This window comes from Metopolophium dirhodum, chromosome 1, assembly GCF_019925205.1.
Source record: "Metopolophium dirhodum isolate CAU chromosome 1, ASM1992520v1, whole genome shotgun sequence".
Taxonomy (NCBI): Eukaryota; Metazoa; Arthropoda; class Insecta; order Hemiptera; family Aphididae; genus Metopolophium; species Metopolophium dirhodum.
Window position 1 is genome coordinate 66,585,795 of NC_083560.1, and position 25,986 is coordinate 66,611,780.

The following is a 25,986-nucleotide window of genomic DNA, read 5'->3' on the forward strand; positions in this document are numbered from 1 at the left end:
ACACATACGTTGCAGTCAGGGACTGGAACCGGAACCGAAAGAACCGGTTCTGGAACCGGTTCTTGAAGAAAATCTAAGAACCGGAAACGGAACCGGAATCCATATTTCACAATGCTTAGAACCGGAATTAGGACCGGAACCACAATTTAATATACAATAAGTTTTCCGGTTCTTTTAGGTTCTTATCGGTTCTAAGAAAAAGTCCTGTATTTCAAGTAACTGGACATTTTATTTAAATTGGATTTTGTTGTAATCAAATAATTATTTTTCATAGAAATATTTTTGTTTTGTACATAGTAAGATGTGGTATTTTAAAATTTTAACTCGAAATAATCGTATGATAGGTACGACCGAGACTGATTAATTTACACACATACGGGTTGAATTTTTCATTGGTAATGTACCGAGAATGGTCGACAATAATGATGTGTTTTTCTACAATCTTTACCAAATATTTACGACTATTACGAGAAATAATATTTATATAGTTATTTATAACTCTGTCTCACAGTCTTAAACACAGTCACACACTCACACATTGACACATACGAGTAATTTACGACTTATTAATCTTATGGTCATACTGTAATTTTATGTTTTGCTTATTAGTTATTAGCAACTTCTAAGACCTAAACCCAGTACACTTGTTAATTATTTAAAATCATTTTTGAAAATTGAATACATTTCTTAAATTAATAATTTCTTACCTAGAAAAATTATTAAATTAATTTCTGATTTTATTAATAACTGTTTAATTCTTTAATTACCCACCTAATAATAAATGATTTCAAAATTACTATATAGCCAGTTTTATTAGTTTTCATTTTCCAGTATAAATTTAAGAAGGTTCAAAAAGTTCTAATAATATCTGGATGAATGTAACAAACTAACATTACACTATTTTAAATTAGCAATTATAAAATTAATTTTACAAACTGAAATAAATTGAGTAAAATTAAAAAAGTATATGGAATGTATTTTAAATACTTTTTGAATGGATGTATTTGTATTTGCATTTAAATACAATTTTAAAAGTATATTTTATAAGACTGGGCCAAGTTATGACTTTATGAGTAAAAAATCCTACAAAAATTTTTGAAAAAAATTAATTTTTAAGAATCGGTAAGAACCGGAATTAACCGGAACTGGAACCCATATTTTGTAATTTTAAGAACCGGAATCGGAACCGGAACCTATTATATTTTTTTTATAAGAACCAAACCGGAAAAATCCTAAAGGTTCCCTGGTTGTAATAATATACGTTATTCATAAACAATACAATAATATTGACTTATGTACCTAGTGGAAGTGATAATGTCTTATGGATAGGTGAGAACAGGGGCGGATTTATCCATAGGCCACCAAGACACGTGCCTAGGGTGCAATATGTTTTGGGGTGCAATTTTTTAGTTAATTTTTACTTTTTACTTTTTCACAATTTCATAATTATATTTACCTAAATTTATATTTTATATTAATTTTTTTTTTGTATACAACTCGCATGAAACTGGAGAATGGCTCACGAAATCACGTCCCAGTAACTTTTTAATTTATAAGCTATAATAACCTTGCCGTTTGAATTTAATTCTGCGACCGGCGCCGCGCCGCCACCAGCAGAGGTTCGACATCGACACTCGACGAGGCAGTTGCCTTTGTTAATGCATGGGAGGTGATATACGGGTATGCGGCGTAACACATACAATATTGTGAATGGTGCATGCGCAAAACGCCAGCCAAGGCAGTCAAATATACTGCCTCGGGCCGCCGGTTGTATGGTATATAGCCGCTCTACTAGCTAGATGGAGGACAGTGCTTAGCAAGTAAATTATTTGATATTAACTGGAATGACCCGCCTCACCCCGCACCCGGCACCACAATAAGTGGGCGTGGGCGTGCGGCCACCATATTAGTCTATTCTTAGAAGACTGGAATTAATTCTGGAAATCAGATGTCTTGATAAAGTAATTAATAATAATAAACATTGCGACGACGGCACTGTCACCCGTCTCTCGCATAGTGCATACTGCTCAGAAATCTGCTAATCGATTACGATTATAGAGACTAGAGTGCTCGCCGCTTTAATCAGTACCTACCTGGCTACCTATAAGAAAACATCAATTAATATATTAAAGATTAAACATGGGAGCACGCCAATGTACGGGGCGCTAGTATTGTAGTGCCTAGGGGCGGAAAAATGGTAAGTCCGCCCCTGGGTGAGAATTAAACTGGTAAATGTACCAGGTCTAACATAGAAATACAATATGTTTTTAAAATATCATTTGTACTATAATATCGTTGCTATACAACGGTCGAAAGTCGAAAACAATATACAATAATACCCCTATTATACTTATACCTGCACATATTTCGTTTCTAATAAATATTATATACTTTGGTACTTATAGGATATCTACTACCGTGTTTTTATTTTTACTGCGAGCTCGAGCGCCTGTGAAAATATGTGTTTTTTGTTTGCCATGCGTGTACACAATATGATATTATTGCCGGAAGAGTTTATGCCGTCACTCCCTCATCCTCCCCCCCTTCACCTCCCCACCCATCGACACTATCCATGTAGACTTGCAGCACACGCCTCGGCACCGGAGCGCGCACGCATTGTCAGAATCATACGGTTTCTATTCGAAAACATTTCGCCATCCGCAAATAATATGATAATATATACACGAACGGCTATAGATCCAGATGAATGCCCAAATTATACAGAGCGATTGTTTTGACAGGAAACACCATCAGTATATTATCTCGGAAAGTGTTACTGTTTCTGAAAATATTACTTTTTTTCACATAATTTGGATTGATACCTATATAATGTTTGAAACAAAATAAATATTTTTTGTTATTTCATATTATATCGGTGTAATTATTGATTATTTTTTTTTGAACTGCTTTGGATAACAACATACATTTTTAATTTCATTATACTCCAAAGCGGAATATTTTTTTAGAATTTTTATATGCATAAAAAATCAAATTTCGAAAGAGAAGTTAATTTATTAGTAATACATATTTAAGTTCCAAAGATAAGTGTAGACTATAGAGGATCAACATAATATATTGGGAGGTGCCTCATCTGTACAACTTCACTCATCAGTCTTCCGTTTATCGAAACTTCAAATAGGTTCTATATTTAACTACTCGTTCCAAATTCCGTATTTTCCGTATAGCAGATACGAGCTTAGCTCAGTTGGTTTACGTATTAGCTCTTAATATTACTATTGTTATTATTATCTCAACAAAAACACTCCGTGTGAAAAAAAAACGCTGAGTATGAAAAAAAACGGCTCTAAAAGTTGTGATACTAAATAAATAAATAAACAAATAGATAATAAAATTCGATTATAGATTATGAGTGGAGCGATGAATGTCAATTGGTTTTATAATGATATGTTTTTTTCGTGCCTACCAACAGTAAAAATTCTACAATCTTCAACTTTGAGAGTGGTTTCTGGTAGAAAATTGGATCTAATTGGTACTATTATAGGGGTCAATAGAAAACAGTTGGCAAATGCGGGTACTGTTCTGCTGCACAGTAGGTGTCGAGTGGGCCACTATAATGGATGTGTTGAATTCGAATTCAATGATATTATATCATTGTATATACGAAAAACGATTTTGAGCAAAGAAGGTAAGGACAACCTACATTATAAAGCAATGATGTATAGGTATATTTCATGTTATTATTGCTATTAAAATAGATTAACTAAATAAGTAACTAAATTAGGTTATTCTTTGTTAAAAATTAAAAATATCTAATTTCGTCCAAATTGTTTTATACTAAATAGTCTAAAAAACTGTGTTTATATATATTATATAAATTGGTAACAGTATGAACTACTTATGAGAAATCTTGTTCTAAATTTTCAATCCTGAGCTGTACAATTTGAACATTTTATGAATTTAAACTACAAAATATTTGCAAATATGATGGTTTTGTTGAATTTTGTCAACATTTGCACTTTAAATGTTTATATAAAAATCATGTTTATTTATCTAATATATTTTTGAATTGATGTTATAATTTCAAATATGTTTACTCAGCGAAAAACTTTTCATTAATATTTTTAAGAAAAAAACTAAAAAAAATTTGAAAATAATGCCTATGAATAGCTAAAAAAAACTGCAATCATGTAAAGAGAATTACAAAATAAACATTTGGTAAAAATGCAAGTACCTGCGGTTATTCGTTTTTGAATTATAAGAAAATAAGAAAATTGATCAATGAGAATTCATTAATTTGCCGCCTTGTTACAGGTGAATAAATTTAAACTTTAAACGCTTATAAAAACTAATGTGACAGTGACATTCTATTAAACTTTTTTGTTTGTTAAAGGTAGAAAAACTTACGAGGAATCTTATATACAATATCTTTAAATTTAAGATAAAAATTATATTTTTTATAAACTTTTAACTCAAAATAATTTGTAATTATTCTTGATTTCGACGAATTTTGTTAAAATTCCAACTTCAGTTGCTCATAAAAAAATATTGTTAATCAACGTTTAAATTTTTTTTAAAACTACCTACATTAATAAAATCATATATAGGACACTACGTTATCAAATTTTTTGACACAGCAAACAACTTTAACATATTTCAAAAAAATTAAACAAAAATCGACAAATATTAAAAAAAATCTAAATTTTCTTATGCCTATAAATAGCTAAAAAAGAATCAAAATATTTTAAACTGGCGTGTAGAAAATTCCTATATAAACATTCTGTGAAAATGTCAAGTATCTATGGTTATTTTGATAGAGTTACACCTAAAACCAAAATTCACGTTTATTCCGTTCGCTTTTGAAAACTCCGGAGAAGTGAGAATATTCAATTTTATACTCTCGTATGTACCAACTAATTTTCCACCAGAAAAGTTACTTAAGTTTAAAATTGAAACATTATTTCGATTCCTTATCGTATACCTTCATAGAGAAACGCACACAAGAAATTAATATACTTTGAAAAATCAATAAATTCGCTTTGAATCTAAAATATAAGGAAACTCGGGAGTTTTTACGCTAAACCAGTTTTTGACAAAATTGATTTTATTTATTTGTTGTACTTAGAAACTTGAGTTTTTCACAGAATATATTTTATATTAGCATTTTCTAGATATGATGTAAATTTTAAAATAGTTATAGGCTCTTTTTGTGCTATCTGACTAAATAGACAGTAGAAATATTCGACTTTTTAATTATTTATCCACGATACAAATTTGTCTGCTAAAAAAAACACCCAGACAATTAATATAAGCTTCGTTATAAGTTGTTGTTACGGCATTAAATGACATAGTCACAATTATCTTTTATATAGGCGTTTGTTAAAAGTTCAAAATTAAAAAAATAAATCATGAAAATACGTAATTTTAGATATTTTGTTGTGATTTAAAAATATTGCTCACACGGATTTCAAAATTTTGCAAATACGTAAATATCTAATTATTTTCTATGCACATTGCACAATGACATTTTTCAAATATTTAGACTAATATTAATCTATACCGTTTTACTGTACGTTGTGTTGACTTCTACGTTAAGACGATCGCCTACATTGCCTACATCAATCATTATTATCAGTGGTAAAATGGTAAAAACATGTCAACGAAAAACAAAGAAATATTTATATAAAAAGTGATTTTTTTAGAGCAAAAATACCTATCAAGAGATTTATAGAGAACAATACATCGGAGACAATCTCATCGGTGTTTTTTGAAATATTAATCATGAAAAAAGTTACAGTTATTTACAAAATGTAAGAAAAAAAGTTTTGTGCAGTATATTATGTAGAACAATAGAAAATCCAGATGAGGTTGTTTCCGAAATATTGTTCACTCCTTCACTATATATCTCATTATAGATATTTCTGCTCTAAAACCACTTTTTAATAATGTTTTGTTTATTTTGCGTTGACAATTTGACACGTTTTTACCGCTGATAATGATTGTTTTCTTAATTATATAAACAATTAAAAATACTATGATAATTATTATACAATAAATCATATAGGTATATGATTAGTTGTGACAGTTTTGTAAAAAATACTTTCAGAATTGTATTTAATACTTTTTATTTTTACTTATTTAATTTTACAATAGGTAAGAAAATTAATATTATACTGATTACGAATTTCAAACTGTAATACTATCACATTTAAGTATCATTAGAAAGTTGTACTACTCGCTACTTGATTTTAATCTGAAAAATGAAAATAAATAAAAAAATTGTTATATTTTAAACTCTGAAATACTTTAATATTGATAAAATAATAAATTGTTGTTTATAAAATATAAAATAAATTAATATTTTTATTTTAACTATAAAAATAAATCTAAAAACAATCTGAAATATGATGAATAGTTCTTTTGAATTTTCAAAAAGTATATGATTTTCAAATAGAAATACGTCTGAGACAGTATTTAAAAATTATTTTAAATACTATAAAAGGATTTAAATACATTTACTCGAATATAAGTATACTTTACAAGATCGGTTGTTGACAAATATTACTTGAATACTGTAAGTCTTCAACTTACCGTATTAGTGTATCATCTATAGAAATATAAATTACTTATATAGCAATATTTCATATATTGTAAAATATCGTATCATTAGAAATTTAGAAATAAAGATTCACTATGATATTATAATATTATAATAACACGTTTTTCGGACAGTGGCCCACGTTTCGGTTGTCAATGTGTTGACGACGATATGTTTAATATCGGTACCTTATATATATATAGTCATATAGCCATATAGGATATAAGGATCTGATTTATTTTAGACGACAGATGTGCGCTGTAAGCGGATAACAAATCAAGCGGTATATACGCGTCCGAATATCGAATTTTAGTTCTTATATATTTATATTTCGTACGGTCCGTGTCGACGACCATTTTCAATATTCTGTTGTTATTATTATGATTGAAGGATATCTATGCTACCCAGGTACTGCACTTACACTCCCTGCGCATATACATAGATCAGAAGCGTATTGACGGTAGGGTTTACTTTGTTGGATGACCTCCTCGCTTGAAATGCTAAACCTTTTAATATATCAAACTCGTATGTTTAAAAAAAAATAATGAGGATTTTTTTGTTTATTTATTTATTCAATATAATAGGAAATTTACAGTGGATTAATAACAATATGGCATCAAATTTAACTTGTAAAAATATTAAAATATAATAATAATATAAATATACAATATATTAAATTATTGAAAATGGAATACGATAGACGATAATATAGATAAATAACAAAAGTAAACATTAAAATAATAAATTTTCATATTACATAAGGCACATATTCTCGGGCTTCTGGATGATTGCAATATATTTAATAGGGGAATGTGCCAAGTATTCTTTCAAGTAACGAGGAATGAAAAAAAGTTCTTCGGTTCGCAAATTATCATGGTTTTATTTTAAAGGAAATGAGACTATAAGTATGAAGCAATAATCAATATCATTATTTAACAATATATGAACAAGAAAAAAGAATATTGTCTCCTGACTTTTAATGACTGTAAATTTAATACAGGATGGAGAATTTTATGATCATAACCAGAGTGGGACGTACTAAAGATTTTGCAATTATATGAAAGAAACCAAGAAATTTTATTTTGTATTTCTTCAATTTGTTTGCAATGAGTTAAATCAATGTCTCCCATAAAATACACGAGACGAGGACGACTAAGCGAAGAGTAAAAGCTTTTAAAAGTATACATATATATATGTATTTTTTTTTTTAATTTAAATTGTAATATACGATCAATAAATTTCTTTTGTATTATAAATATTAATTTTGTTATTAATTTTGACATGTTGTCTTGAGATAGATGTCATTCACCTAACCGGTTGGTTAGAACGTTAAGTCATAAATTTATAACCAATCTTTATTAATTTCATTGTCGATGTCAAAATTTGGATCGCACCGATTACATTATAGTATGTGAGTGTGTCGGGAAATCCCCGTGACAAATTAACTTCGAAGTCAAAGAAAATTTTAATCTTAATTAATATGGTTTTTTTTTTTTTGGTATTGTAATGAGTATTTTAAATGTATGTTTTGTTGTATACTTCTAGATTCTACAAGGTTCTATAAAATGTTTTGTCAATTATTATTAAAATATTTTATGATATTAAACAGAGAGACGGGGGTAACCCACACACGGCTTCGCTATTGGAAAACTATTTTATCCCCTCACTAATTAAATATATTTCTAAATACGCCACTGACTTATAGACATTAAATAGATAGCAAATGTTGTACAGCCTAGGTTGTTAATTATTGATAAATATTTAAAGTTTTGATTTGTGCGATACCTACCCCCATGCATCATTCCGCTTATTAATTTTTTTTTAACATTTAAGCCTAGGGCTGAGATTTATATACTCATGGGTAATGGCCACTAATGAGTATATTATTTTTGTATTAGAATCTTATAAATTTGGTCAGAAATATCCAAAAGCATCTAATAGCTCATATTGGTATTTGATACTAAAAAATATACATTTTGCTTTGTTGCATAATTTCAGTATAATAATAGTATGCATATTGTTGCATATTTAAAATATAAACATGAAAAATTTGTTTTTTTTTGGTAGGTGTGTATTTGAACAAAAGTAGTGGAAAAGGCTATAATATATGCTACATCAAATTACGCTCCTAATTTACATATTATAAAATCAGAGAATTTGCCTTTGACGGAAAAAAAAAATTGAAATGTATAAATGTTATATGTTATAAATGTATGTACCTATTAAACATGCTTTGGATTTATTTAAAAGTATGACTTAACAAAAATGATTTAGTTTACATAAAAAGTAATTTTATTCAATTTATTTTCAAATTAAAATATGCTTCTATTTCACTTAATAATAGTTTGGAAATTATTGATACATTTTCAGTATATTTTATAATATTTTTTTTGCATATTTTAGCATATTTTAACAAATGAAATGCATATTTTATTATTTACAAGTCCGAGCCCTACTTATAACTAATTAATTATTGCTCGTTTGAAATTCATTCTGTATACATTCTCATATAATTCTCAGAAAAAATATTCTGCATCCGAATGTGAAATCAAAAATGTAAGAAGGTAGGTACTTCAAAAAAGTAAGAAACTAAAAAAATTATAACAATAAAAACAGTAAGGAATATAACTTTTTCCCCAAAAAATGTTATTTTGTAATGAATTCAAATTATGAGCAAAAAAAAAAAACGTTTGCAAAATCGTTAACACTTTTCAATAAAATGAGTTTTTCTTCTTTCATTAGAATCACTCTGTATTATATTGTTGCATTTGTTATTAGTTTCCAGCCCGATCGCCACGACAACACATTCACAATAGGTATCGCACGCGTGTATTATATTCCATCCAAACGGAACGGATTTTGATGGTCGTTATAGGAACTGACAATTATTATTATGATTTATCGGTAATACAATACTGAAATACTGAATAGGTATAATACAATAATATAACATTGCGTATTGTGGAATGACACTTCCCTGGCGCTTTGCTGATGCTATTTATCGAGCAACATTCAACGCGCAAATTATGTGAAAATTCACTACCTAGGGTAAGCATTGGCATAAACTGCACAACTATAATGTTATAATTTAATACGCGATGACGTAGGCATGAATAAAATACGTAGCACCGACTGTTGCTTCGATGCGGTAGTGATATTGAAATATTAAAATTATATCTTAATGTAGTTTATTTTTGATTTTATTGATTAGTGATTACTGCAGATAACCTATACCACTGAAGTTATATTTACCCACATAATTGAGCTATTTTACCTATTTAAATTATTGAGTTTGGCCGTACCTACCTATAAAATGTAAGTGATGCAAATGTGCGTATACCGTGGTTAATATATTATTACTTTTTTACATTGAATTGAAAACGAATACAATATTTTTATGTAGTTACTAGTTGATCGACAGTAGGGTTGGACTGGCCTATAGTATATATGTGGTAACGCACTTACACACGGTAGACACTCGATCGTTTGGGCCTTCTGCAGTTCTGCACTTCTCTAAATAATAAAAATGTTTTATAATTTACTTATATTATAATACACATTGCTGCATAACCGTGAAATTTCAAAGTCCGCATGGTGTCATATCATAATAATATTATTATAAATTAACAGTATTTATCATAAATTACATTTTTGTGAAGTACAAAACCTAAATTACACTTTTTAACCAACGAAGGATTACAACGCGCGTAGTCTAATCACATATTATTATATCGTACCATTTATAACCATTTATTCGTACCATTTTTATACATTAGGATTTATGTTTATTGTATATTGTTGTATTGATAGCTGCTGTTTTTAAAATCTAATAAGCATTTTATTGTAACAACATATTTGATATTGCACATGGTGCGTGTATAGGTATAGTAAATAAATATTGTACACAGTAAGTTTGTAACCGACGATGTTTAATAAAATATGCTTTGTCGACAAATGAAAACAATAAAAGCAAATATATTAAAGAGTACCTATATATAGATGTTTTAAAAAAGTCAATAAAAACCTATTAAATTATTATAACTCAACGAGAGTGGATATAATAAAGTCTATTGAAAAGCCGGTATATTATTTTTCAAATAACCCTCCCTATCGTGTGCTTGGATTACCAACATATGCCCATCCTTTTTCGGAATTTAAGCCTTAATAGTTAAGGGTTTAGTTTCAAAGCTGAAGTGACTACACAATTCGTTATTCAACTTCGTGCTATTCAGAAAAAGAAGTTTTTATAGTTTTAATATACGAATTTTCGTAGACTGATCAATTATGATTTCTTAAAATAAAGAAAAAAGTTGAACTTGACGCACAATATAATATAGCAGGTATGTGTTATACGCAAGGCTGGACAAGTTAGTGATTTTTTTTTTACTCGGTTAAGTTAAGTTAATATGCACCAATAACAAAAAGTTAAAAGTTAAAAGTTAAATTAACTATAGATTAACTCAGTTAACTTAAAAGTTAATACACACTTTTTGTTAATTTTTTATTAAGTTGAAAAAAAGTTAATTTGTTCATACAACGCTGGCTACTAGCGTACTTAATTTTTTCCAACCCATAACTAAATTATAGACTATAGTGTTAATACTTTATACAGTATTTTCATATAAATTAGATTTGAATGATATACATTTTAAACTTTAAACAATTCACGGTAAATATTTTTTGACATGAAAACGAAATAGACTGACATAGTGAAATATAATAAAATGGAAACCAAAATAAATTAACTTAACTTACTTCTTAAAATGAAAAATTTAATTTCACGTTAATTAAAAAAGAAATATATTAAGTTAACAACAGTTAAGTTAAAGAAAAGCCAAAAGTAACTAGTTAAGTTAAAAAGTTAAAATAAAATAAACTTTTTAACTTAACTTTAACTTTTTAACTCGTTGATGCCCAGTCTTGGTTATAATATGTTATATAATATGTACCTAATATAAAACATAATGTACGCGTAAGCTCCTATAAGATTAGTCATTATCATATTTTATTAAGTATATCCCCTTGACAACATTCCATAACACATAAGGAATAAAAAAATTAAATAATATCGAGTAATATCACTAACTACTTATATTTGACATTTGAAGTGTATTTTGAAATATTGAATTTTAATACATAAAATAATCGTACATTTGGATGTAAATGGTGTGAGGGTTGTACAGTTTTATGTGCAAATTATTGAGGAAAATGTTTTTTTGTTTAAAATAATGAGAGTCTTTTGTGTACCAAATAGAGTTGGTAATACATAATATGACGTTAATCATATTTAATAATAGGTACAATTAATAATTATACTAACGGCATAATTATATATATGATGTCATGGCTCATTTTTTATCGACAGTTTTTAACAAAATATTTTTTTATTAACTTTTATTACATAAGTAATAGCTAGTTGAGTTCAATCAACCGAGCCTATTTCAAAATATTAAAATTACTGATTTTATTTTTATACAATATTATGTTCATTCATACGAATTTCGTTCATATTTAATACTTATCATCAATATTGTTAATTTTTTGCGATTTTACTAGTAAACTTCAGGTATAAAATATGAAACTGTTACCATCATTTGTAGAGAATTATTCTTATTACTGTGATAACTGATAAGCACAAAGGTTGGAATTCAAATTCAAAGTTTATTGACATATTTTCAACGAGATTCGACAAGACACCTTAACTTATAATAATATTATACTGTAGATATACACGTGTACACATGAATTCGTGAAGTATACTATGTATAGCTACAGCTGAGACAAAATTATTGTCATATTAATTCATTATTTCTGTCATTCCCTATACCTTGAAATATATATTTATAATTATCTATGCTCAGGTATGTACCTACCTATCTATATAGTAATACAAATATAACAATAACTATGATAATAGCATTATTGTATTAATTGACTATCATGTACCTACCGTAAGTATTATTATTCAATCGTTGTAAAACGCGTTGAACAAAGTTGGCATGTGAAAAAAAGTGTTCCAATTTATTAATACGTATTATTAAAAATGTATAAAAAAAAACATTAACAAATACGGCTTTGTTCGTGATAAACTGCGGGTCGTTGCTCCAATGTTGTTTATATAATATTATGATGGCCACGCATTGACTGTATATCTTTAATATTACCTACAATCTGCATTGAGATAAAAGTATAAAACCATAGGCAACTTTTAACCGTACTTTATAACGTACTTATAAAGTCGTTCTTTATTATAAAATAATATCGACCTAATAACCGGTGTCATCATAAACGTTGTCCGTAAATTTCAATGTATACGCTGCAATGGAAATTATATATATTATTTTTATTGTAGATCAGACGCGTATTGGTCTACAGTGGCCAGTAAAAAAATAAAATAAAATGAGAATTTTGCTCTAAATCCCCAATGTTTGACCCGACAGAATAAATACGATTTATCTATGTGTTAGGAAACATAAAATATATAAAATATAAACGACTCGATGTGGAAATCGAAAGAATTATGTTCTGTGGTCAGTGATATACGAACGTCACAATGCCACATTGCAAGATACAATGCAGAGTTATAAAATTATAAACAATATATTATGTAATATATATTAATATATTATATAGTTGTAACTATTGTAATACGAATTGTCTTACTTAAGACAGTGGCTCTTATTATATTTTGTGATTTATGTGACAACAGCTATAATAGAGGACAGAAGAAAAAAATGTGAAAATATATTTAAGCAGTCTGTATTTAAAATAAAATACATACGATACCTATTATAGTTTATTTTAATTTATGATTTAGTAATAATATTATGTTAGTACATGGTTTTATTTTATTTTATGTTTTTGTAAATAAAAATGATGATATTTTTTAAATTCATATTGTATATATTCCTTTACTCTTTAGACACAGAAGTGTACTGAATTGTACCTATTCTAAATAAATAATAACATATTGTTTAACTTTTGAATATAAAGTACATAAAAATATGTTCGAAAATATATAACAACATGAATTCTATGCCGGATCTCATAAACAATCACTACACATTTTTATGAATCAGTAGTGAGCTAATGGTCCTTTTAACATGATTGGTCGATTACGTTTTAGTGAACCATTTAATTAACAATTTTTTTTTATGCAACTCAAGCAATAGTTATATAGCTATAATATAGTAATGAATATCAGTTCACTTACTGAGTTTCGACGGCAGCTATAGTGGTCCTGCATTGTCCGTTTTGGAATATGACTATGTCCACGATCTGTTGCATGAGCACTTTGATTTTTTTCACCATTTTGTTGCTGCTGTTTCGTATACATAACGTCACTTGGACGTTTTCACCATGCGTGTAAACCTGAAGTAGAACGCAACAAATATATAAATATATTATAATAATTATTATTCACTTGAACTCGGTTCAACGAACCTAATATTGACGTATTATAATTTTATATTGACAAGTAGATATACTGATAACAAACTCACACGTACCTATAATACTGTTTTTTAAAAGAGCTTAACAGTCCAAACGCTTGTGCGGCCGGTAATATTGTACCGTGCGAGGTGTAGAATGACTATAGCCCCTATCCCCGGAATTTCGTTAACCCCCCCCCCCCCCTCCCTCCCGTAAATTGTTTTTAGTCATCTACGTGTTTTGAACTTATGTTGTGTACCCAAAACATTATAGGTTATAGCCCCCTCCCCCTCCCTCATATTAATTTATCACGCTACGTCTATGCGACCAGCCAAATGTACCTATTCTAAATTCTAATAAAATTAATACACACAAATATAAAACGCATATTATTAGCTTCAGATTGAGTGCGTTAAACTATGTAATAATATGATTTTAATGTTGAGTGAATCGTCTAACTGTCTAAGCACTCGGCAGCGTGGGTGGGTGTGTTTCTGACTTCTGTGTCGGTGTACTAAATACTTAGTCTGTAGTCACGTATTTAGAATCTAAAGTCTAAATAGTAATATTTTTTACCATGATTAACCTTAGCATACAATATAGTTGACAGTTTGCAGATATTTGAATAATAATCTTGTAGATATTATAATTTATAGGCAGACACAAGATATTCGATGACTAGCCTTGAAAAAACAATAATGTATACGTTACTGCCTGCAGTAGTTACAGTACCTATAGGTATAAACAGTAAATTAAAGATATCGGCAAAATATTTTAAAAACTGATTAATAACAAGCGCGATGCTTAAAAAATGCTAAAATCAAACAGACAGTAAAAAATTAAGCAACTATCAAAATTCGAAATCGGGGTTTCTAAATATTCAGTGGTGAACTATTGGAACGTACCGGACCTTTTATTCCAATAAACCTCATGGGTCATTCGGTATTGTACAGTTGTACAGGAGCCCCACGATGTAGGTACGTTTAAGCGATCGGCTATAACAATATAAGTCAGGTTTGGATTTATAGGTTCAAAAAAAAATTAAAAATTTATAATATTTCCTAAAAAAACATAAATATATTCCTTATATTCTCTACAAAAATAATAAAAATATGGTTAGAATAATTGATAACTGAAATAATATATTATATAGCTGATATTTTTTTGTCGCTACTAACAAAATTATTCCAAGATATATTCTAAAGAAATTATACATATTTCCTGACCCCGGAAATATTAAAGAAAAGCTTTTACTTGTAAGCTCGGCGTGTTGAACGAATCGTCCAAATGGTTTACTCTTGTAAAGTTATGCATACCATTATAATATGTGCTCAGACGCTCAGTAATGGTGATGATATTATGTAACAAGCTAAAAACCCTAAATGCAAGCTTATATACAACGACGACTATATCTAATACGACCACAACAACAACGACGACAGCAACAATAACATGGACTGCCTATAGGTCACCATCGTAACTAATAATATGGCTACCGACAATCGGAACAGCTATAATATCACCTATGGTGGTACGTCCTGAACTCCAACAATGAACCGATTATTAACCGACGACGTTAATAGCTATTATATACCTATTTGTTCAAGCAATTTTCTCCTACGCCGTGGAGGTGTACCACCTATAATATAATATCATAATAACATAATAATAATAATAATATTAATATGTTTTCCCGCGCGGACGTATATTGTAATACACTAATGTCCTATGGTCGACGCAATATTTTAATGATGAAGTGTAGTGCACTCGCGATACGCATTACGCTAAATTATTATTATTATTATTATTGTTACATAGGTACTATTCCGTGTACGTGCATTTTATTACCTACCTATTATAAGTGTGTTCCTGGTATATTGCAGCGCCTATAAGGCTATCGGGCTACGCGTAAAAAATGGGTAGAATTATTATGTGACGGGCGAGAACGTGCTCAGTGTGAAATCTCCTGCACGTTATAGTGTGTACAGAGTGATTCGCCAAGCTCGCTAACCCTCCTCCCACTCCCACCCCCCCTTACAACCTTTAACAATACCTTCGCTTAAACGCCTGCATATTTTTTAAATATTGTTTGATGTTTCTATTTATTACCATTTAAGTAAGTATCCTATCATGTGATTAAAAAAATTTCTTTTATTTTTTTTAACGAGAACCCTAAATAGTTTTGTAAACTAGATGATTTTTTTCCGAAAATGTTGTTGCATCTAAATCAAAATTATATAGAATGGTTTCCAAGTAATTTACCATTATGTACTAGGTATAAGAAATAAGGATAATAGTCATTAATAATTGGTTTGCCTAAAATACATGTAATATTTAAACTAGTACTGATTGAATGTATGATATTATATATTATATACTATTATTGAATACAATATATTCATACAATTTTTACAAAATTATAAAATTTAAATAAATTAAAATGAATTACTAATTTATTAGCAATAACTACAATTGATCATCTTAAATTAATCATAATTTCCAATATTAATAATATAAGCCTATTATATTATGGACTGTTGTATAATTTGTACTTAGTACCTACCTACACCTACTTTAAGTTTCATCACACAGAAACAACTCGTTTGTACTTCGATTTATAGGTATGCATAAACATTTCTAAAAACATAATTTCCTTAAACTGTACAATATGAAAAGGTGGATCTCATTTGAAAAATGAACGGAAACGCGGCGAGAGACGACGGAAAAACAAAATCATATTCTGACTGGGATAATAAATAAATACAGCTTATATTGACTGCAATCGATAGGTATTATGCAAATATTTTCGGTTCGTTGATTTATTCCTATATATTATAACAGTAATATTAATTAAACACGGGTTTTTATATAAAGTTATCTACCTAATTATTAATAATATTTCGATTATTCAATAATATTATCAGCGTATATAATTTTGAACATTATTATAACATTTCGAGCTGTGCACTCCACTCAGTTCATTTAACCTTTATGCATACTTAAAAGTTATTTTTATTTTTATATTAAGAAAGCGAATATTTACAACCTGAATCGGGCTACCTAATACAGTACGTAACATACATAATATAAAATAAGATACAAGGCCAGAGCAGTTTGAGTAAACGGCGTTCATTGACATGAATTTATTTTTTTTTTTGGAGGAAGCTAAAACAAACGAGTAAAATTATTATATTATTCAACATCAAAACAATGGGAAACTCGGATTCTCTAAGACTAGAAAAATTAAAATGACAACGATGATGTGGCCGTAGAATGTTTTCGTATTGGCTAAATGAACACTGAAGTCATCGGGGCATACTTCATCTCAATAACCGTATCAGAAGGTGTATACTCAACTCAAAATATTTCTGTGGATTTTATTTTAACAACATGTGCAACATATAATTTTTTCATCGATTTTAAACGATTCGTTTAAGACATTTTTTGTTGGCATGTTGGCATTTTGGGTATACTATAACCATGTGCTTGATCAAAAACGACGCGAATTCGACGGGTAAAGAAAAATAAATATAACGATGACGATGTCGTCCGGATCGACACATGAGTTGACGACGGTAAACTGAAGCGGAATGTACGGCGGCGGCGATGTTAAATGATGGTTGAATGACATTTAGATAACGCGTCGTTATCGTCAACGCGATAGAAACGTGTGTTTATAAGATGGTGAAACGCAGTTACTGCATTTTACTCAGAATTAAAAAAATGTCTAAAATGTTAAGAAAAAAAATGTAAGATGTCCCATATATTATGTACAAAATATTTTAAAAAAAATGAGTTTTCGCTCAAATATGTAAAAATATGTGAAATAAAAATATCATTAATTTAGAAATGTATGAAATTAATTTATATCCGATCAAATGTCTAGTAATAATATTTATTAAAAAGTTGTAATTACAATAAAATCCATTCCCTGCTTTTAACTTATAGGTTCTTGTCTTATTAACACCTACTAGTTCGAAATTATACATAAACGTTTTCTAAAAAATATTCTGTTTTGAAATATGAAATATGAAATGTTATGTTGTAATACAAAAAAAAAATAAACTTAAACAATAAAGATGATATACAAAGGTAAAGCACATGACATTTATTCAAAGACTATTATATTGTATAAAAAATATATTTTAAAAATCATCATCACTTTTAAGTATAAAGAGTGTTTACTGTTAAGATAATCGCACCGAGTAGAGTCCTCTATCATAATAATTTATAAAATAAAGAAATATACAATTTCAGTTATCATAAGTTGATTACATAGTGTTGCGGTTTGCCAATCGCTATTATTATCTTTAATTTAATTTTTAACTGTTTCGTTGAAAATAAAATGTTGCTGTAATTCAGAAACGAGCAATCGTAAGAGTGACTTGAAATTCGCATAAAATATTTTTATATTAATATTTTCTATAGAAATAATACATTTTTTTAAAAATATTTTGGCACTTTTTGAGCTATTCATAGATATTTAATGTTTCAATTTTTTTTTTAGTTTATTTCAATTTATGTTGATAGAGTTTTTGTTTCTCGGTAAAAAAGCTTGAATATTTAATACAAGATTTCTCAAAAGTAGCTCTTGCCGCAGTTAAAATATAACAAAAATAAAGTCAATTTTTTTTTCGTAAGCATCTGAAGTTAAAATTAAATGAAATTCATCAAAATCACAAACATTTGCAAATTGTTATGTAATTGAAAAAAATAAATATGTATACCTACAGTTTTCAATTTTATACTTGAGGCTTGAAAATGTAATAAGTACAAGGATCCACATTACTATTCATAACTACAATTTAAAAATATCAAGTACACATCGGTATTCTTTTTTAATAAGTTTTTGAAGTTCAAATGTTGATGAAATATATAGGATCCTATTTTTTATTTTGTTGTAATTTAAAATATAATATAAATGCCAGGGAGCTTACTAATACATATATTATAATTTTCTACACTTATAAAGTCAATTTTTCAAAATATTTTGTCCAATATTGTAATCTATTTATAGTTTATACCATGAACTTTATTCAAGAAAATAATAGCATAGAGTATATATTGTACAATATTATTATTACTTATTATCTATTTTTACTCTTTTCGTTAGTAAATTTCTGAGTAAAAATAAAATAAAAATCAGAAAAATGAAATTGTCAAAGCATAGATAATTTAATGACGAAATCAAATCTGGTTTCAAAATTAATATCGGAACATTATATTGGGCGTAATGATTGAAGTCGTGAGCTGTGTTTTCGACCGAAAATGAATCACGCTCCAGCCCCCTTAACTGAAAAGGTTATTACATTATTCGACACGAGTATAAATATATTTTGGTGCAATGGTATTCGTTATATAAGTATTCTTGTATCTTCAATCTTGTTGTCTCATCTTTTAGTATTTGAATGAAAATTAACTAATATTTTTTTGAAAATTTTTATTTTGTATCTGTACATATTATAATATATTTATATGACTATATCCGTATGTATAAAAGTTGTTAACTTGTAAACTATAATATAATTATTACCTGAATATTAATACAAAATATCGTAATAAGAAGAGGAAAAAAACTTGGACAAATAAATTGTCTATGATATTTGGATCGAATTTAAATGATCTAGACGCTGCGATTCGTTTACTTAAAGCAAATTTTTCAATTAGTTCAGTCAAATAAATACATGTGAATATTGCATAAAGTAGTTGGTTGATTCCGGAACAGATGTCATATTCAAAAATATATATCAAGTTTTAAAAGAATTTGTAACTATTCCAGTTACAAGTTGATCACGTGAAAGATATTTTTCGAAGTTGAGTTATATCAAAACAAAATTTAGAAGCACAATGCTTCAATGCTACCAACAGGTATTGAACAGAAATCCGACTACAATATTGGCATTGATGACATAATCGAAACTTTCAAAATAATATTAAAACCAGTAGATAGGCGTATGAAATTGTAAAAAGAACTTTTTAATTGACTGTATTTTAATTATTATATTAATTAATAATAATGTTATTAAAATAACTTTATACTAATATTATATTTTGTAATTATAATGTTATAATAATATTTTTAAACAAAAAATTGCGGTCTATAGTTCAGAATCGTATTTTTGTATACAATGATTTATGATTATATTCATTGAATTAAAATTTCACTCAACAACAATATTACAGTGGCCTACTCAATGAAGATGTACGGGTTCTCCGGTTTTTGTCTATAATACCAGAAAATAATATTAAACATGATTATCTCGTAGTTGAAGTCACGAAGACAGCGGAACAACTACCAAGTGACTACTCATATAGGTACATATTTTATTTTTCTTATAACTAACAGAAACACATATTATATACTATATGTCTGAAGATGTAATATTCCAAATTTTTTCTCTAAAATCACACTAAACGGGATAGAGGATGATCTAATCCCCCACGCTACCTCTTGCATTCAACCCTGTACCCACGATTCACTACACACACACACACACTGCAGCTCATACCATTGATTAAAAATACAGTAAATATAGCACCTATTTATAATCAATGGTCATACGTAGGTAATAATATTTTGTTATATTATACCATATATAACTACCTACATATCATATCTCGCCATCCCGTGTACTTGCACGTGATGTTGTCATTACTTGCGTATAATTAGCTATAATGTTGTTATTGTAATAGTAAGCCGAACGTGATACCTGTTTGTCGAGTACAGCCTCCAATTCCAGTTGGCCGGGACTGAACATGAAGTCTTTGCGTACGATGGTGCAAGGATGTCTACTCAAGGGACGCATGACCGGAGCAAACTGGATTTTGCGGATGCGCATCGCCACGAAACTCCTATAAGGTGAAAAAACAAATAAATAAATAAACCGCAACCGTTTCACTCCAACACGTTTCGACCTCATTTAAATCGTCGAAGGTCGCCAACGAAATAAACAGTATATCAAAATGCATAGGTATCTTACACCGACGTGTTTTTCCGTCGGTGTTTATTTTACACTCCGCGTATTGTATTAGGTAGGTATATATCATAATCATTATTATTTACGACTGCGGTACCAAAACTCTGCGTAATGTTCGTACCTATGTCTACATTATTATTTATGTATTATATGCGTATAACCTCCACGATCTCGGTGCGGTGTCGGTGTGCAGTTGTCAGTTAGTGTCGACAACTTTTCAATTCTATCACTTTGCTATGCGTTTATCTGCAGTAGTAGGAAATACTTTTCCTGTTACCTGCCTATATGGATATTATCGTAAGTGCACTAGAAGAAAACAATATGCCATACCGCAGAAGATCAATATTATTGTTCTTTATTTTTCTTTGAATATAAAACGTTAAAAACTGTCGATTCCCTTTATATGGTGTACAGAACGCATGTAATATATTATTATTAATTTTAAACAATTAGGTATACAATTAATTTTGTATTAATTAACTTGCTGCAGTATGTACATTATACAGCTACTGTAATTGCATTTCCATCAAATTGTACCCTTTAACAATATCGCATTAAGTTCTTATTTAATTAAAAAGTTAATACTTGCAGTACCTATATGAATTAGTGATCATCATCAAGACAACGCAGACTTGATACACGTTTGATGGCAGCCTAAACTTAATTTTAAAATGTCTACGAACATATTAGGTAGGTACAAACAATAATTATTTTCGAGGTATACACCTTTAGTATTTATATTTTATAATTGGCGCATAATCGTTAATAATAACAAAAAAAATAAATAAATAATACACATAACAATATCATGTACGAAATATGAAAAAAACTGACACGATATCTAAACTAAAAAAAGTAGATTACTTTGCACGGTTATGGTCGGTTTCAGATTCTCCGGCGAATATTTTCACGTAGTACTGGACACCGCATGCATCGGCTAAATTCGATGTCCCGTCTTGCAAAATCACCGATGCCGGTGCGTTCTCGGGAATTTTAAAACGGAACGGCGTGGCGTTACTCCCTAATTTAGACACTAAACAATCCTATGACAAAATATCAACAACAATCAGTCAAATACGCGTTTTACATATTATACTGTCCAATCTACGTAAAGATTTTTTTTTTATTATTTAGGAAATCAAATACATACAATATAGTTAAAAATAAATACATAACACAATTTGATTAATTTACCCCAATAAGCGTAGCTTGTGGGGGGCAAATGAGTTACATGTTTACAAACTTAAAATAAAATTATAGAAAGAAAAACGAAAAATAAAATAAAAAAGACTGATGAATACAACATTAAAACTACAAGATTAATTTTTTAAGTAAACTATGACTTTAAGTCTACAAATTAAGATTTTTTATTAAGTGGTTAAATATAATTTTTTTGTTATTCAAATAACCTAAACACTTTCCAACGTTATGAAAAATATCTTTTTTAAGAAGTATAGGCATAGAATTAAACATAGTTGGACCTAAATAGTTAATGAAATGTTTACCAAAATCTTTTCAAGTGTACGTTAATGTCATATGCCCTTATTTCACGTATATTAATAACTTCTTTGCATTCTAATTTTTTTAACTCGTGTAATATGGAAGCATGTACAGAGACCTGACCGGAAGTACATTAAGTTCAATAGAATTATTATTGGAGGATCCTATTAAATATTTTTTATTTAGACATAATCTTACCATCAGGTTTTGTTGCACTTCTAAAGGTCTCAAAGAGTTATAAGCACAACCTCCCCAAATTATTAAACCATATTGAATAATGGAATAGTATAAAGCTTGATAAATAGTCGGCATCATTTCAGTAGGTATAATTTTATTTAATTTGTACATCTTAAAGACAATAGATCTTGAACGCATAACTAAATTTTTTATATGGACATTCCACCGTAAATGGCAGTCTATAATTTAACCCGGATATTTTACCCTATTTACTCTTTCAATTTTCTGACAGTTTCGACACTTTGTTCTAATACCATTGCAAGAATGAATTTTTATATCATTGAATTCAATAACGGGTAGACTTCTGATACTAAAAGCGACAAAAACAGTTTTGTTAATATTTAAAAAAAGTTTTTTGTCATTCAGCTCATTATAAATTTTATTAAATCCTATTTCTGATTTCATTAATTTAGCCCCCCCCCCCCCCCTAAATTTTGCCTATGATTATAAGACGTATAATATGATATATCCATTTGAGTACCTACAGTAAAATTTGTTCTGGTAATGTTAAAAATATACATAGAAAAAGAAACCGTCTAAAAATTAAAGCATACGCTCGTTTTATACGTTTTTGTATGTTATCTATATATATATTATATATAAATAGTAAATACATAATAATATATTATATTATGGTATTAGTGTATTCATTTAATTTAATTATGTTATTTAGCTATTTTCATTTGAAGAAGCCTTTCATAAAGAAATAAAAATTTCGTGTATTAACTACGTGTATTGCTAAAAAAAAAAAAAAATAGAAAACAATTTTGCTCAACGAACATTTGGCTATGTATGGTAAATAAAATAAATAACAAATATGAATTTTTGAATTGAGATTACTTATTGTATATTTTGAAATGTATACGATATACCTATGTATTGAATACCTAATATAATAATACCTAGGTAGGTATTACCTGTATAATACCTAACTACTGGACTAATAAACAATGTCGGATAACGGAAAAAACGCCGAACGCCGTACTTCACCTTATCTTTAATATGGTATTGAGAAATTTTTAAACGTTGTTAACCCATTTATTATTATAACTCAAATCTAGTTTAAAAAAAATGTTTATATTAAGCATTTTATATAAGAACTTGCTCTATAGGTATAGGAAAACTGTATGTACTTATATTTATTCTAACTAATATATAATATGATATTCTATGTCGTAAGAAACAATTTATTTTCAAATGGAGATACATTTACCTGAATTTTAGTCAACTTGACTGGATTGTCGTTATCAAGAGGAGGATATATTTGTGCCGATGCCAAGTACATGTCTTTCTGAAAACACAATCCCATCACTTCATCCTCCTTTCGACCGTACCGAAAGCTGCACACTATTTGACCGAAGATTTTGCCACTTTTCAAATAAGAATTGTCCAACATGACGACGCCATCTATAACATATTATTACATTATAGTATTATTTGTATGATAAATATAAATATTTGTGTATTGGAATAGGTATGTTAGTTTATATTATATTTATTCAATAAACCCCAACGAATAAATCTAAATTTTAGTACTTAACTTAAGTTTTCTATGCTGAAAATATTTTTAATAAAATAAAAATAAAATATTAGGTAAGTATAAAAGTAGATTTTTTTTTATTTTAATGTGCCTTTCTATATGGCTATATGTATATTATATCTTACAGAATAATATTGATGATTAAAATCATTATTGTGGTTGAAAACAAAGATACAAATTACAAATTGAAAAAAAAATACTGATTTTATATTTCTATAACATACCAATTTCGACTAAAATTAATTAAGCTATTAACAAAATAATATTATTTATCATATAGATGTATTGGTTTTTTTTTTTTATTTAAACATCGTGTAAAAATTTCGTTACATGAATAAATAATATTTTTTTAATCGTGTAACGATTATCTTAAACCTATAATATATTCTACATTTTTATAGTCACAGAGTGGAACGAGGAATGTTTTTTTATTATGCACTTTAGACTACTTATATAATACACTATTTATCACTATTTTTTTATAATAAACCTATTTAAATAACATAATTGGCTATAATTGCGTACCTATTTATTTTAATTTATTTCTGTCACAACAGTACCGACAAATAAATTATGTACAATTAGTATGAACTATTAAATATGTATAATAATTAATAATGGACATATATCATGATTTATTGTCTGATATAATATAGATATGTATTAAATAAAAGAACAGCCCGTAGACAATGCACAAAGTGTCGCGCGGGGTAGTTGGGCAGTATATACAGATATTTTGATCTACACGTGTGCTCAAACTTGTGGATTGATAGTACAGTTGCTTCGTTAACTTATAAAATATTATAATAATAATTTATTATTTGAATTATAAAACAAAAAGATAAACCATCGGGGTGCGGTATACTATAGGTGCGTAGTATATTATTCATACTCCACACGATAAATTTACAATTTAAAGTATTAATCGACAGGATTTATCAGTGAAGATTTCAAAAGTGTGAGAATTTATCACTTCGCATAGTCGGATTAATATTTTAATAAAGTTTCAGGTATTGATACACAATACTAATAGGGTTCCGGTTCGGAATTATCTAAATACATTTTTTTTTGCCTCGTCTGGATCATTTTTAAAAGATTTATTTTATCTAAATGATAAAACCTTTTAAAATTATCTATTGTCTACATTTTTTTTTCTCATGATTACTTGATAATTATACTTTGACTGATAGTAGGGAGTAACTCTGTGGACAAGCGTTTTCTGAACACCGCTAAAAAAACTGGTATCTGCACAAGTAGGAACGAATTTTTATTGAGTACAATTTGAATAAAGTTAACACAATTTTGAGGTTTTTATACTAGGTACCGATTATAGGTTTACAAGAATAAAGTAAATGATATTAATAATATATTTTATGTTAAAATGTAGTTTATTTTATTTATTAAGTAAGTATGTATATTATATGGTAATATGTATTTTTTATGGAAGTACCATGGTAGCTATGCACTTTTAATATAATTTTTTTCATTTACTTACACAATATTTAAAAAAAATTGTGTAACAAAATATAAAATATAAATGCATACACCACTTCAGTTTCAATATTATATTAATTATTAACTTTGTATAATCAGATACGGCAATTTTACAAATTATTTAAATATTATATCGAGATAGCTTTTTCTTGAAATTATCTTATTAGGTATCAAGATAATTTTAATATAAATATTTATTATCTTATTTAGATAAATATATTATAGTTATCTATGCCTAAAACTGTATATAA

At 28.1% G+C, this 25,986-nt stretch overlaps 1 protein-coding gene across 1 annotated transcript in view; it reads right to left on the reverse strand.

Moving 5' to 3' along the window:
• The window catches only part of LOC132934408 (arrestin homolog), a 47,707-nt gene that overhangs the window by 18,841 nt on the left and 2,880 nt on the right, over positions 1 to 25,986 (reverse strand). Inside the window, exons 2-5 of the mRNA XM_061000716.1 lie at positions 23,915 to 24,108; positions 21,829 to 22,007; positions 20,698 to 20,839; positions 13,770 to 13,927 (exon numbers count right to left, since the gene is read on the reverse strand). Of these exons, the coding sequence (XP_060856699.1) occupies positions 13,770 to 13,927; positions 20,698 to 20,839; positions 21,829 to 22,007; positions 23,915 to 24,108 (673 nt within the window). The remainder of the gene's footprint in view (positions 1 to 13,769; positions 13,928 to 20,697; positions 20,840 to 21,828; positions 22,008 to 23,914; positions 24,109 to 25,986) is intronic.